This window comes from Canis lupus, chromosome 12 (assembly GCF_003254725.2).
Source record: "Canis lupus dingo isolate Sandy chromosome 12, ASM325472v2, whole genome shotgun sequence".
Classification (NCBI taxonomy): Eukaryota; Metazoa; Chordata; class Mammalia; order Carnivora; family Canidae; genus Canis; species Canis lupus.
In genome coordinates this window covers 28,385,889-28,401,409 of record NC_064254.1, presented here as the reverse complement: position 1 = coordinate 28,401,409, position 15,521 = coordinate 28,385,889, and the positions used below count along the sequence as shown (strand labels likewise).

Below are 15,521 nucleotides of genomic sequence, written 5' to 3'. Positions count from 1 at the left end.
TGAGCTGCCAAGGCACCTCCAATCCATTATTGACATAGTTTTATTAATGGTATACTTAATAAGATAACCAAATGAATGAACAAATAGGTGAATGATAAAACAATAACCGTAAAGAATAAATGACTTGAGTAGCCTGTATTTTTTTGTCTTCCTTTTACCTTTTACATGCCCTCAACTTTTTAAGACATTAAAAATATAATAATACTATATATATATATATACTATATACTATATAATATAATATATAATATGTCAACTTTTTGACATTAAAAATATAATAATACTATTTTATTATTTATAATCATCGTTTTTTTTTTCATCTGTCAGTTTCAATTGAAATTTTATTTTGCATACAATTAATGGCTGCAACAGGCAATAAGTGCCTTAATTTGTATAAGGAGAATCTTTATGTTTTTATTTATTTATTTATTTTTTTAAGATTTATTTATTTATGAGAGACACAGACTGAGATAGAGAGGCAGAGACATAGGCAGAGGGAGAAGCAGGCTCCTTGCAGGGAGCCTGATGCAGGACTCGATCCTGGTTCCCAGAATCACAACCTGAGCTGAAGGCAGGCGCCCAACCACTGAGCCACCCAAGCATCTCTAAGGAGAGTCTCTTTAATTATGTATACTGTTAGGTTTGTATTTATAAGTTGATAGGCAAAAGAGCTGGTCTACTCATATAAATCAAATGTACATAAAGATTGCCAAATAAATTTAGCCATTGCATATAAATATTTATGGTAAGATAAACATATAAAATGATTAATATTTAGAAATGTGAATCTACTAAGATTTTTGAAACTAATTATTTTTTTATGAATACTCCTTTGTCCTATTTTATAACAATGACATGTACTTTATTTTCTATTATTAACTTTGGTTCTTTAAATCAACATTTAACAATTAAAATGTTCTTACTTAGAAGGAATTCAATGTATTTTATGCCAGTGAATTTTTGGTTATCTCAAGAGGGAAGACAGCAAACTAGAATATATTAGTCTACCTTTAAGTACACATTAAATTAGTTTTGAAGTGTTTACTATGGGAAATTGTATATCTAAAAAGTCATAGAGTATGTGTTTGGTTACTTGTTTGGTTTTTCAGACCATAAAAATTCTACTTCTAGCTGTGAGTTTGGAAAATCTTGTCAGTTCTTACTGAATCCTGAAATTATTTCATGATACAAACTAAAACCAGATTGGAGCTCTCACATAAAACATGTTTTTCTAGCCATGAGAGACTAGTTTCCATGACATGTATAAAAGCAGATTCAAATATATAAATGTATAGGTCTAATTGTCAGTTAAAAATAGTGACTTTCTTCTTCAGAACTTTATTTTCTACAAATATCCATTCATCTCTAGAGGCCTCACCTTGGCATCATCAGTCCTATTGACATATGGCCAGATGGTTTCCTGAGGATTTGATCCTTATAAGGACACCACATGAAATCTTGGGCCACCTGTTATTTGAGAAGATAAAGCAAACAGTCAGCACATATGTTAAATATTCAAGCATTATTGGTCACTCACAGGGAACTCAAAGTATTCAAGCTGAAATTATGTACTCAAGAAAGAATACAAGAAAAAGAAAAACAAATATTATGCAACACCAATTAGAAGTAAAGCTACTTTAAATAAAATAAATGCACTGAAGCATTGTTGGGATTTAATTGTACATAACTTTTACAGTATTTCACAAGATATTGGATAGCCTTATAATAGATTTGAAACCTTCAAGGATGAAAAAAAGAAAAGAAAGAAAAGAGAGAGACTTGGAGGAAGAGGTCTAGGCTTTGGATCTCAAGTTTACCAACCAGGTAGCTTCAGATAAGTCACTTTTCTCCTTTAAACTTCTGGCTATCTCATCTACAAAGTTAGAATAATTAAAAAAAAATACCTCGTTTACTTGTTTCAGAGTTTTATTGGAGTTATCAAATTGAAAATATATTTGACCATTTTAAATTAAGATGTGATTGAAAAATAAATGAAAAGTACCACTAGAAATTGAAGCATTGTTGAGGTGCATATTTTATTTAGGCATAAATAGGATCACACATTCTTTTAAAAATCTGTGACACATTTAATATAATCCTATCAAAATACCATGGATTTTCTTCTGAGAGTTGGAACAAATTATTTTAAGATTTGTGTGGAATCAGAAAAGACCCCGAATAGCCAGGGGAATATTAAAAAAGAAAACCATAGCTGGGGGCATCCCAATGCCAGATTTTAGGTGGTACTACAAAGCTTTGGTCATCAAGACAGTGTGGTACTGGCACAAAAACAGACACATAGATCAATGGAACAGAATAGAGAATCCAGAAGTGGACCCTCAACTTTATGGTCAACTAATATTCAACAAAGGAGGAAAGACTATCCACTGGAAAAAAGACAGTCTCTTCAATAAATGGTGCTGGGAAAATTGGGCATCCACATGCAGAAGAATGAAACTAGACCACTCTCTTGCACCATACACAAAGATAAACTCAAAATGGATGAAAGATCTAAATGTGAGACAAGATTCCATCAAAATCCTAGGGAAAACACAGGCAACACCCTTTTTGAACTCAGCCACAGTAACTTCTTGCAAGATACATCCACGAAGGCGAAAGAAACAAAAGCAAAAATGAACTATTGGGACTTCATCAAGATAAGAAGCTTTTGCACAGCAAAGGATACAGTCAACAAAACTCAAAGACAACCTACAGAATGGGAGAAGATATTTGCAAATGACATATCAGATAAAGGGCTAGTATCCAAGATATGTAAAGAACTTCTTAAACTCAACAGCAAAGAAACAAACAATCCAATCATGAAATGGGCAAAAGACATGAACAGAAATCTCACAGAGGAAGACATAGACATGGGCAACAAGCACATGAGAAAATGCTCTGCATCACTTGCCATCAGGGAAATACAAATCAAAATCACAATGAGATACCACCTCACACCAGTGAGAATGGGGAAAATGAACAAGGCAGGAAACAACCAATGTTGGAGAGGATATGGAGAAAGGCGAACCCTCATTGCACTGTTGGTGGGAATGTGAACTGGTGCAGCCACTCTGGAAAACTGTGTGGAGGTTCCTCAAAGAGTTAAAAATAGACCTGCCCTACAACTCAGTAATTGCACTGTTGGGGATTTACCCCAAAAATACAGATGCAGGGAAACGCCAGGACACCTGCACCCCAATGTTTCTAGCAGCAATGTCCACAATAGCCAAACTATGGAAGGAGCCTCGGTCTCCATCGAAAGATGAATGGATAAAGAAGCTGTGGTCTATGTATACAAGGGAATATTACTCAGCCATTAGAAACGACAAATACCCACCATTTGCTTTGCCGTGGTTGGAACTGGAGGGTATTATGCTGAGTGAAATAAGTCAATTGGAGAAGAACAAACATTATATGGTCTCATTCATTTAGGGAATATAAAAAATAGTGAAAGGGAATAAAAGGGAAAGGAGAAAAAATGATTGGGAAGTATCAGAAATGAGACAGAACATGAAAGACTCTTAACTCTGGGAAACGAACTAGGGGTGGTGGAAGGGGAGGGAGGGGTTGACTGGGTGATGGGCACTGAGGGGGGCACTTGATGGAATGAGCACTGGGTGTTACTCTATATGTTGGCAAGTTGAACACCAATAAAAAATAAATTTATAAAAAAATAAAAATAAAAATAAAATCCTGTGACAGCCAACCATAGGTGGCTAGGCATTGCTCATGTCAGACACCATATATACTTTATTCATTATATCATTTAATCTTTACAATAATTCTCTGAGATTAACAATTTCATCAAGCTCTCGAATCCCCAATTTCTCAAATGAGAGAATTCAAGTAAGTTTATATGATACCAACTGAAGACCATATATCCATTAATATTTATAATATTTTCAGCATATATTATGTACATGAGAATATGGAGATTCAGATTCACACTGAAAAGCCAGGAAGTTTAAGTAGTGGAAGCTAGTCATGGAACCATTTATAATTTTTACTCATAAAAATTTTTAAAGGTCATGACAAACAAACTTTAGAACAAGATGAAATCATATGCAGGATTAGTAAATAACTGATAATGTGGTGCTATTTGAACTAAAAAATTTCTGAATGTGGTCTGAGAGATGCTAAATGGTTGATGATTAGACTGAGCTAGAGTCTGTGAAGTACAGACAAGATCCAAATGCTTTACTTTTTATTTGATTTCTCCTCAATTTTCCCGCATTATTCAAATATTAGAAGAAAGATGTTTTTATTTATTTATTTTTTTTTTAATTTTTTTTTTTAATTTATTTATGATAGTCACAGAGAGAGAGAGAGAGAGAGAGAGGCAGAGACACAGGCAGAGGGAGAAGCAGGCTCCATGCACCGGGAGCCCGATGTGGGACTCGATCCCGGGTCTCCAGGATCGCGCCCTGGGCCAAAGGCAGGCGCCAAACCACTGCGCCACCCAGGGATCCCCCAGAAAGATGTTTTTAAAAGCATGCTAAAACTGAAACAAAATCCAGATGCTTAGTATAAAGAAATACCTTGTTATAAATACTCTGGTGATTATAAGAATCACATGTTGTTAAAGATATTGAATTAAATGTCATCTCAGTCTTATAAACAGTGAAAATTATTTTACATAAAAGAAATAATTGAGGAAATTTTCTCAATTGGTAATTAAGCTCAATAGTTGCTAAAATTGAAATTGGAGCACTGTTGTTCTCTTATCTGTCTCAGTGGCCTACTATGTTAGAAATTTACCAAATGCTTTGTAAATCTTATGTTAGCCATTGCAGTCACTCTTGGAGTAATGTGCATTGAATTGTCTCAGGGAATTACGCAAACAATGTTTTTAAAGTGTGTATAATTTCTTAATCTTGTTATAAATAAAAATACCACAAATTAGCTCAACGTAGTAATTCACTGAAAATACAAAGAATAAATATGAAAGAGTACTATTCATACTTTTAAAATTTTCTTTCAGCTGTGAATGTACATCTGGATGGACTGGACAAAACTGTAGTGAAGAAACAAATGAATGTGACTCTGATCCATGCATGAATGGAGCTCTCTGTCATGAGTCTACCATTCCTGGGCAATTTGTATGCCTATGCCCACCCTTTTATACTGGAAAATTTTGCCATCAACACTATAACCCCTGTGATCCACTCAGTGACCCTTGCAGAAACAACTCAACATGCTTGACTTTGGTAGATGGAACTCATTTTTGTGTGTGTAGAGAAGGTAAGAACTTACATTTGTTTTAATGTGTTTTTTTTTTTCACTCGTTTGTTTGGTTTATTTTGTTCTAATGGGATTACGGATCCTTAAAAATGAGTGAGAGAACACTTATATACATTGGAGAATCGGGAAGTATTTGCCTCCAAATACAGGTATAGAAACAGACTGGAGAAATAATCCAAAAAAGTTTACCTAACTAGTATGGGGGTGCTGAGGAGAGGGAGAGGAGAAGGCAAAACTTTGTATTTTTTGGCTTTTTGTTTGTTTATTTTAAAGAAATCTCTCATTGTTTGTTAACAACTTATTTTTCCTGAATAATCCTAACTATGTAGTGTTCCTAACAATAGCAGTCAGTTAGAAATGAGCATAGATGGAATCTTGGGTAATCAAATGCTTCACTGTAATTTTTCTCATGGAGCTACCTATGAACATCACTAATTTCCACTTTGATTACTAAGCTCATATCATGTGACTCTGGTGGCTACTTTGTACTATAAAACAGAATCTATGAAGGTGATAGGAAATGGGCAGATTAAAAGACATTATTGGAGCTCCCGAATCCAGCTGTTCCTAAAGCAAATTACTTTTGGCTTTCTGGGTCATATCAGCCAACAATAACTTATACTATTTTGAAAGATTCTTGATTAGGATCTCTTCAGAGGTAACTTAAAGAGATCTGATTAGTGCACAGGTGATCTGTATAGATGTTTACTGCTCATGTACTGCTTTCTACTCAAGAGCTATTACCATCTTCAGCAGGAATGCTTCTGCCATAAAATTAGCACATTGTAGGTTTTCAATATAACAGGAATGTATCATAAGCACAGTATAAAAAACACATCGTGTATAAAAATCTACAACTCATTTATTTTCTAATACCAAATTATGGCTTCATGTGTCTTTCCTTGTTACTGATTCTACTGGAAGAGAGGTTTACTAAAGATAAGGACAAAACTTATTTACTCTTCTGTCCCAAAAGGTCAGCTTCAACTATACCAATTAATTAGTATCTTAGAGATGTTTCTGTTTCTTTTTATAAAACCTCCTGTATATAGATGTAGAGGATGTGGAGGATCCTCATATAGAGGATGATCTATTATAAGGCTAAAGAGGCAAGTCTTTGAATGTACATGACAAAACTTCTTGACGTTCTGAGGGATAGGAACTACAAACTGGAGAGCCATTAGTAATTGTTTTTGCAAAAGTTACATGGGATTTATGAAGCAAATAGTGTGGGCACATAAGGCATATGGACAAATGTTTGAAGCAATAAGTCAGGAAAAGCAAAGTAGGAAAAAATGTGAGGGGACATTTGATACCCTGCAAACCTCAGTAATTATAAAGTACATGATTTAAATGGATAAATGGGATCTAACTACTATAAAAAATGTTTACTTACTGTTGCCTTTAATAGTTCAATCTCTGTAGTAGATCAAAAACTAAAGCCTGTGACATTGCTTTAAAAAGCTACCGCAGAATGTTGAAAAGAGGTTGACTGTGGAATATTTTAGACACTATGCTGAGTTACTTTAATACCTGTTGTTTGAAATAGGATCTATGTCAAAGCCATCATATTATTTTTAAAAGAAAATATTCTGATCAAATTCCATTTCAAAAGCACTGAAATTTAAAACCACAAAGAATTCCAAGACTTAACCTCTTATACAGATAGAGGATTTGGAAGCTCCCCTGGAATTCTTTGCAAGCTGTTGGTGTTTGCCAAGTGACTAGAATATAGGGCATCACAAGAAAAGAGATTTACGGCTTAAGGTCTAGAAGTTCAGCATATGCATTTTTGAAATTCTGTTAACAATTTTTAGCCAAGGTCTGTCACAATTTAAATATGAATATAAATAAAATCCCAAAACCAGAGTAATAATGTGACTAGGTACTAGACAACTAAGTTATAAATGGCATTAAAATTCACTCTGAAGAACCAGCAACTAGAATAACTGACACTTTGATTTATGCCAAATTGAATGTTCACCAAGTAAACTATTTTGCTTAGTGTGATTGAAACTTATAGTCAAAATAATCTAATCCATTTGGGTCCAATGTGAGCTATTTAAAAATTATAGGTGTAGTAAAACACCAGACCTATCGTGATCATGTTTTGCAAGAGAAAGTAGGAGCAGTGCTTCTATCTTCTGTTTAGAACTGAAGTGAGTTGATTTGGTCCCTATGAACATTGACCATTTTCTAGTGGAAAAGAGGTAGACAGAAAAGCATTTAGCAGTAATAATTCAATACAGGTTTGTTTTATATAAAATCCTATTTGTTTAAACAATTTCTGTAATAAAAAAATCAGTGCTTTAATAAGTACAAAAATAGCAGACAGAAAGAAAAATATAATTTCACAAGATTCCTAGAAACAAATGGGGTTTACTCTAGGTCACTTAAAGTGTTAGTTTTGGGTGATTCAGTATGCAATCAGTTTACACACCTCAACATTTATTTCATACTACACATTTTTTTTTTGCCTCTCTGCAATATGCTCTGTACATAACACATGCCAATCTTGTGGCCACATGTTGGTAGTATTCTAGAAATCTAAAATTGTATTCTTTATTGTCTGATTCAACAAGCATTATTGATTTCCTACCATGTGTCAAGTCTTGAGACAGGTTCTGGAGAAATTAAACATGGAAAAGACACACCCTCAAGGAATTTGAAGTTCAATTAGAGACACATAAATTAACTAACCATTTAAGTACAATAGAGTAAGAGCTTTCTCTTACTTTATGGATGCATACCCCAGCTTTCCTAAGTAGTGTGACAACTGTGAGCTACGTTCCACATGATTTTTCAGAGGATCACAGCAGCCTTGGAGTCTTCATTGCTCAGAATAATACCTGCTCATTAAGCCCCGCTCTCCCTTATTTTATTTCATCACTTCCTTGCAATAATTCCTGAAGTCACCTCTCAAATAAGCTACTAGTGTACATATTATTACCTCAATTGTTATCTTGCAAGAACTCAAGCTTAGACAGAGAGAAAAGTCCATCCTCTGGAATTTATGATTGATCCATGTCAGCATGGGACTGAAATATTGAGATTCAGAGCCCTTTCTTGGAATTGACAATAAGAGGAAAAGCTTCCTCTCTTTGCCAGAGCTTTCCATTTGGTGCAGCCAATACCATGTTCCCTTCACATGGAGATCTGAATGCAGTAGGAGAGAAGGGTTTGTGAAAGAACTTGTTACTATGGCTCTTAAATTCTGAAAATTACCAGGTATCCTTCTCAGCTAGGGTACCAATAATGCCATTCCTTGCCTAAGTTAGTATTTTTGTTTGTATTGTATGTGATCAAAAGAGTAATGTCAAATGTGTACAGTATAGGAAAAGAGCTAATTAAGGACAAGAAGTTGAATAAATTGAGTCCACCTTCAGGCTTGTAGAAATGTAATATAAGAATGATAGGAATTTTACAGAGGTAGAGATGACTTTGGATAAAATGTGTGTGAATGTGTGTATGGCATGCAGTAGGGTCTCTGTTATTAACACGCGTGTGTATATAGTGAGAGATCTAAAATCATTTCATGTTTAAAATAGATTGCTTTTCTAATATTCTCTTTAGGAAAACTTCTTTATCTTTCTACTCTAAATTATGTCTCAGTTTATAGGCAAGACCATCACGCTACCCAATACTTTCAATTTAATTTAAAGGGCTTAGTTTCCAAATGGAGCCACTTCATCCGTATGTCTCCAAGGTGAAAGGAGCAAAAGTTTTTTAAACAGTTTTTTAAATGACACTTTACAAAGGATTAAAATGTGGCAAAGAATACTTGTTAAATATCTTAGTGGAAGGAAGAATCAGATCATTTCCATGTGCTATTGATTTACAATTGGGATTCTAAGCTTGATGGATTTGTAGTACCAGAGGAGGCAAGCAGTTGCATTTAAATGTGTCTATTACTCTAGTACGTATACTATTATTATGGTAATGCCACATTACCTAAAGCATATAATTCCATGCACCAAATAAATGTATCGCTTGACAATATAGTTTATCTAAATTAAAAATTACTTTTTTGACAACTAAAAACATGTGCTTATGTGGTAGCATGTGTCTATTCGGTTTAAATAGCTGTAGATATTTATGTTGGGGAAATTCTTCAAAGAAAATATATTGCTGCTAATTAATTTTAAAGCATGTTAATTATTAATTATATTTAAGAATATTAGCTTTTATACTCATTTTTTAAGTTTCCTTAAAATCAGTGTTTAAGTTTCCTTAAAATCAGTGTTTTTTTTTTAAAAAAAAAAAAAATCAGTTATTTAATAGGCCTTATTAGGCCTATTAAATATTAGTTCTATCTTTTCATATTTCAGTGTTTAAAATTGAATCTGCAACTATTGTGTAATATTTGGTTAATTTTTCAAGAAAATGCGAACATTTGTATCATCCTATTTTAAAATGAAAATAAAACAATATCTAAAAAAGATCTGACTCACCAAGAGAGAAATCTCTTTTTTGTTTGTTTGTTTGTTTTCATAAAGCTTTATTTATTTATTTTTTTAATTTTAATTTTAATTTTAATTTTTATTTTTCTCATAAAGCTTTAAAATCCAGGTAAGTTAATGTTTTAATTAAGAAAAAATAAAAATAAAGCCTTTCTGATGCTTTTGAAAATAATTCATTTTTAATATTTTTAGTTTTTATTTTAAAATGAATGATTCTAAGGCTAACTTATTGAATACCTAAAAGATATATTCTAGTTTTTCCCTATTTATTTTCATTCCTAATTATTCCAAGCAGTATTACTTCTAATGTGGGATGTCAAGGTATAGACTTGAATGAGAAAAAAATTCATGAAAATCTAACAGTTCTTAGTTTACTTTGTTCTATGCCATCCCCTCTAGAGAATCAATTAAAAAATGAATTTTTTTAGAAATGAGAAAATATTAAGTGATTTTAAAAATTATACCTAAAATCTACATTGATTTGGCTCCTAAAGTGAACAGTACATTTAGTAACTTAATGAAATATTTTGGGTAATGGGATAGTATAAAGATATTAATCAGTCACCTGAATTCTCTATAACAATGAGTAGGCAAGACATTTTAAGAAAAAAATCAAGAGGACATTGATTTGAGAATGTCCTATTATTTGTGTTTAAAGAACTCTATTGCAGTTAATAGGTGAATTCTGGATAGGGATAAATAACAGGGGAGTAGGATAGAATGAATTCACTATACTTAAAGTTTTGACAGACAGAGCTATCACTGCATGTATTCAAAACAAATACCTTTCAAACAAACAAAGGTTTCTAACACCTAGGACTATGGAATATATAGTTTGGGACTAAGTATATATACATTTTTTTCTCTTTAAATCCCCCAAACACAACCTTTCTCGGCAAAACTTTAGTTTCTTTTAAATGCAATCCATGTCTACTTTATTTTTTTCTCCCAGTGTCTACTGCATTTTAGCAATCTAATTTCCTCAGCCCATTGACATTTGTTCCTGGTTGGTAACAAAGCTCCATCCCAGAAATGTCAAACTAAATGAATAAGGCAAAATCACAGAAAACAACATTATTCTGTGAGCTTCTCAAGTTTGCAGGTACTGAATGTTCTTCTGACTTATCAGCCCAGCTGAACTCAGGGGGGCATACTGGTACTACTTCACTAGCTAGTCAATGCCCCTGAGTACCAGTGCCTCAAAAGAACATTTCTAAGAAACATCTTAGTGTCAAAATTCCCTGCTTCCCAGGGAGAGCTAGTCATGCTAAAAGTAGGAATAGTGTAATGCATACAACTTTCTAAATCTTTAACTGGAAAAAAAAAAAAAAAAAAACAGAAAACAAACTAGAAATATTTCAAGAAAAAGTTTATTGTTTATAACTACACTATTAAATTTATAATTTAAATATGATAGCGATTGATGAATGGTGAATGTGTTGGAATTATAACTTGCTTAGCTAAAATTAAGAGAGCCATATTAATTAGAAAATAATTCTTTTTAATTTTGTTTTTAATGCTGAGAATACAATACTGAGTTGCATGAATGAATTTATAAGCACTCAACTTCAGAGTTTAACTTGAAGGCTTTGATAATTGAGTAAGAAAAAAATAGTAATGATGCTTGACCTAAAGACTATCTAATCTGTTAGACACATAGGCGCTGTGGATTTCTTTAAGGGTTTCATGGTGCATCTTTATTCCATCTTTCTACTTTTAACTCATTATCAACTCTATATTTAAAGTGAGTTTCCTTCGGAAACCATGTAGTTGGTTCTGTTGTTTTATTGGGCTGGCTGACTTTGCCTTTTACTGAAGCATTTTTTTTTTTAAACCACATTTGATGTAACTATTGATGTAGATGACTTTAAATGGATCATCTAGCCATTCATTTTCTACTTTCTATAGTACTTATATATCTGTGTTCTTTTATACTCTTGCCTTCTTTTGAGTTATGTAATTTTTAGGTTTCCATTTATGTCCTACTAACAAGAAGCAGCCAGATTTTATACGAGGTAATATCAACTTTCCAAACTCCAAATAGAAGATTTGCGACTTGACTTGGTGATAGACACCACAGAGAGTGTCAATGGCTTGTAGTATGATGTGAGTGGATACAATAGGACAATCCCATGTTATTTCATGGGACTGTAAGTGAAGAAGTACAGAGGATTTTCCAATCAGCAGTAGATGCCAAAGCTAAAAGATCATGATTTGGAAATAGAGATTAAGGAAGCTGTGCTTTAACATCTGTGTGCCAATATTATAAATGTTTTGTAACTTTCATCATGAAGAGATATTTGGAATAGAAAGAAGAGAGAATTTATGAAATGGTACTGTGGAAGGAAGATGGCCATTCATGTGTTGCTAGATCACCCTTTCTCTCATATCCCAGTCTATGTGTATGTCAATAATAAATACAGGTTTTGTAGAACAACAGCTTGAATTGCCTTCTGTTCTTCAAACTAAAACATCTGAGTAGATATTGTCATTTGTAATATCACTGCAATTATTTGGTACTTAAAGCACTGCAAAGTTAGAGAAAGGAAAATCCTCTTGTTTCACACATTTTCTAACTAGTATTGAAAAAAGTATTAGCTAGAAAAAGTGACTATAAGAATATATTTAATTTTATCTTGTTAATATATATAATCATGGAAATCATTGTTTAAATTGTCATCATAAATATTAAAATATTTAATGTATTTTTAAAAATGATATGCTGATATTCTAACACAAATGTGTTGAAATAATTACAACTGTGTCTCATAAGTGTGTAATTTTTTTCATGTTCTTTGTTTTTTTTTTAATTTTTATTTATTTATGATAGTCACAGAGAGAGAGAAGCAGAGACACAGGCAGAGGGAGAAGCAGGCTCCATGCACCGGGAGCCCGATGTGGGATTCGATCCCGGGTCTCCAGGATCGCACCCTGGGCAAAAGGCAGGTGCCAAACTGCTGTGTCACCCAGAGATCCCCATGTTCTTTGTTTTTTTAAAAAAATATAACTGGCATGTGTTTAAATGGATGACTGATTATGTAGCTATTAATCAAAATAATTTGTTTTCTTTGAATCACTTGGATATGGAAAGTAATTAAATAATTTGCCTCATCTGCTAACTGCCTTGAATAAATTTGATCGCTGAAGCTAAATTTTACTTTAAGATTGGCCGTCACATTAATTCATTTGTTTTCCAGATTGTTTCAGTTCTTCTTGTTCAAACATTTAAATACCTTAAAACAACAGCAACATTTGCAACAACCTACTTTCCCAAAGGGTTTAGTAAAGTATTCCTCCCTTGATTCTTTCATTTGAACTCATTAATTAGAAACTAGCATAACTTCATTTATATATTATGTGAAATAGAGCTGTATGAAAAGCCAGAGATGAGGAGTTTTCTTTCTTTCTTTCTTTCTTTCTTTCTTTTTTCTAAGTTCCCACTAAGAGCATATTCTCCAGACTCTTTATCACTGACTGATTTTCACACTCTAAAGTCAGGATTGCTCATCTATGTCTATCTCATCTCTCACAGGATTTCAGGGTGAACATTGTGCAATTAATGTGAATGAGTGCTTCTCTCTTCCTTGTCAGAATGATGGTGACTGTGAAGATGGGTTCAACAATTTCAGGTAGAGAAAACCAAAAACTATCTAGATACAAATTTATGCATCTAGATGTATCGAAATACATACATGTTTATAATTTCAATTGATAAATTGAACATTTCTGATTATTAGCAATCTGCCATGCTATAATAATTCAAAGCTTTAACTTTATATGTTTATATTAATGGAGTTATTAAATTTTGTTGTTTTAAAGATGCATTTGCAGACCTGGGTTTTCTGGACCTCTTTGTGAACTTGAAACAAATGACTGTTCTTCTGGACCTTGCAAAAATAATGGAACCTGTGTGGGTCTGACAAGCAGGTTAGAGGCTACATTTTACTGAATCAGTTATTTTATATATGATATTTAAATTTTAAATGAGCGTATATGTACCCATCATTCAACTTAAGCAGAACATTTCCAATATCCTTGTGCTTATCCCCAAATACTCTTCTACTTTTCCTTCCAACTGTATTGAATATCCTGATTTTTTTTTTTGCTGTTGAACTAAGCTTTTATTTTAAGTTTTTATTTAAATTTCAGTTAGCACAGGGTAATATTAGTTTCAGGTATACAATACAGTGATTCAACACTTCCATACAATACCTGGTGCTCATCACAAGTGCACTCCTTCATCCCTATCACCTATTTGACCCATCCCCTTGCCTTTAATATATAGTATTAACTATGTGTATGCCTACCCCAACAAAACACTTAGTTGGCATTTAATATAACTGAAATAATAGTATGTATAGTCTACAGAAATAATTCATTATGTTGAAGATGACATTTCTGTGTTAATGCATGTATCTGTTGCTCATTTTTAACTATAGTACAATATTCAATTTAAATATGTGTCAACATTTATTTATTATTCTCCTGATCATAGATCTCTGGGTTATTTGATTCTCCTTTCTTAGAAATAATAATATTATTAAGGTTTTCAAATATTTCCCCAAATATATAAGTACTAGTGTTACATTAGATTTCATACCTAGAAATGCAATAGTTGGACAATCGGATAGATGTTTTCATATATATTACATCATTTTTTTTCCATTTCAGTTTGAAAAAGGAAAATTCACACCCTTTTTAAAATTCTAAATATTTTATTTATTTTGTATTAGACAGTGTTGTTTTATTTTTTAACTTAAATTCAATTAATTAACATACAATGTATTATTGGTTTCAGAGGTAGCAGTCAAAATATATGGAATGCTTCATGAATTTGCATGTTATCCTTGAGTTGGGGTCAGCTAATCTTCTCTGTTTTGTTCCAATTTTAGTATGTGTGCTGCCGAAACACATAATCAACTAATGAAAGTGAATAAGTGTCCCTATTTGCATTCTTAGATATTCCATTTGGGTTTATCTGCTGTGTGTAAAATTATATATCTATATTTTTTCTGTATTCCCATCATAAGTTGAGTTTAAGCATTTCTTCATCCATTCTAAGATAGTTTTTCCTTTCTAGAAATGCCTATTTATGGCATCTACTCATTCATGTTTTCTTCTTCTTGGTTTGCAAGACTTGTTGCATATTTTTATTGTTATTGCTTTCATTAATTGTACTTACTGAAAATGAAAATTTCATTACTTGCACTTCTATTGATTGTAGCTTGACATTTTACCTTCTCTATGATAAGTTTTGAGTGCTAAACTTTAATTTTAATATAAACAAATTAATCAATTGACTTATGGCTTGCCTTTTTTGTCTTGTTTAAAAATGTTTATTTAAAGAAGAGCTAATAGCTATTCTTATCAAACTATTTCAAAAACTAGAAGAGGAAGGAAAACTTCCAAATGCATTCTATGAGGCCAGCATTACCCCAAAAACAAAACCAGATAAAGATAACATAAAAAAAGAAAACTACAGATCAGTATCTCTGATGAACATAGATACGAGAATCCTCAACAACAACTCAATCCAATAATAAATTAAAAAGAATCATTCAGTACAATCAAGTAGGATTTATTGCAGGGATTCGAGTGGTTCAATATTTTTTAAAAGTTTATTCTGGGACAAAAAATATTTGCTTATATTTCATTTGGTAATATTTAACATTTCATCCTTCATACTTAAATCAATTTATCTGGAAATTGTACATCTGTGTGTATGTCATAAGGTAGGAATTTTAAGTTCATTTTTCCATTTAATTAACCAATTTTGCCTACTATATGTACTGAATAAGTTCTTCTGTCACTTTACTGCTT

At 32.5% G+C, this 15,521-nt stretch overlaps 1 protein-coding gene and 1 non-coding gene across 2 annotated transcripts in view; one reads left to right on the top strand and one right to left on the bottom strand.

Moving 5' to 3' along the window:
- EYS (eyes shut homolog) overlaps window positions 1-15,521 on the top strand; it is a 1,522,493-nt gene that overhangs the window by 494,164 nt on the left and 1,012,808 nt on the right. The window contains exons 13-15 of the mRNA XM_025419151.3: window positions 4,982-5,241; window positions 13,234-13,330; window positions 13,521-13,628. Of these exons, the coding sequence (XP_025274936.3) occupies window positions 4,982-5,241; window positions 13,234-13,330; window positions 13,521-13,628 (465 nt within the window). The remainder of the gene's footprint in view (window positions 1-4,981; window positions 5,242-13,233; window positions 13,331-13,520; window positions 13,629-15,521) is intronic.
- LOC112641892 (U6 spliceosomal RNA) lies at window positions 14,512-14,613 on the bottom strand. Its single transcript, XR_003124878.1, has one exon. It is a non-coding gene; the product is annotated as a U6 spliceosomal RNA (small nuclear RNA).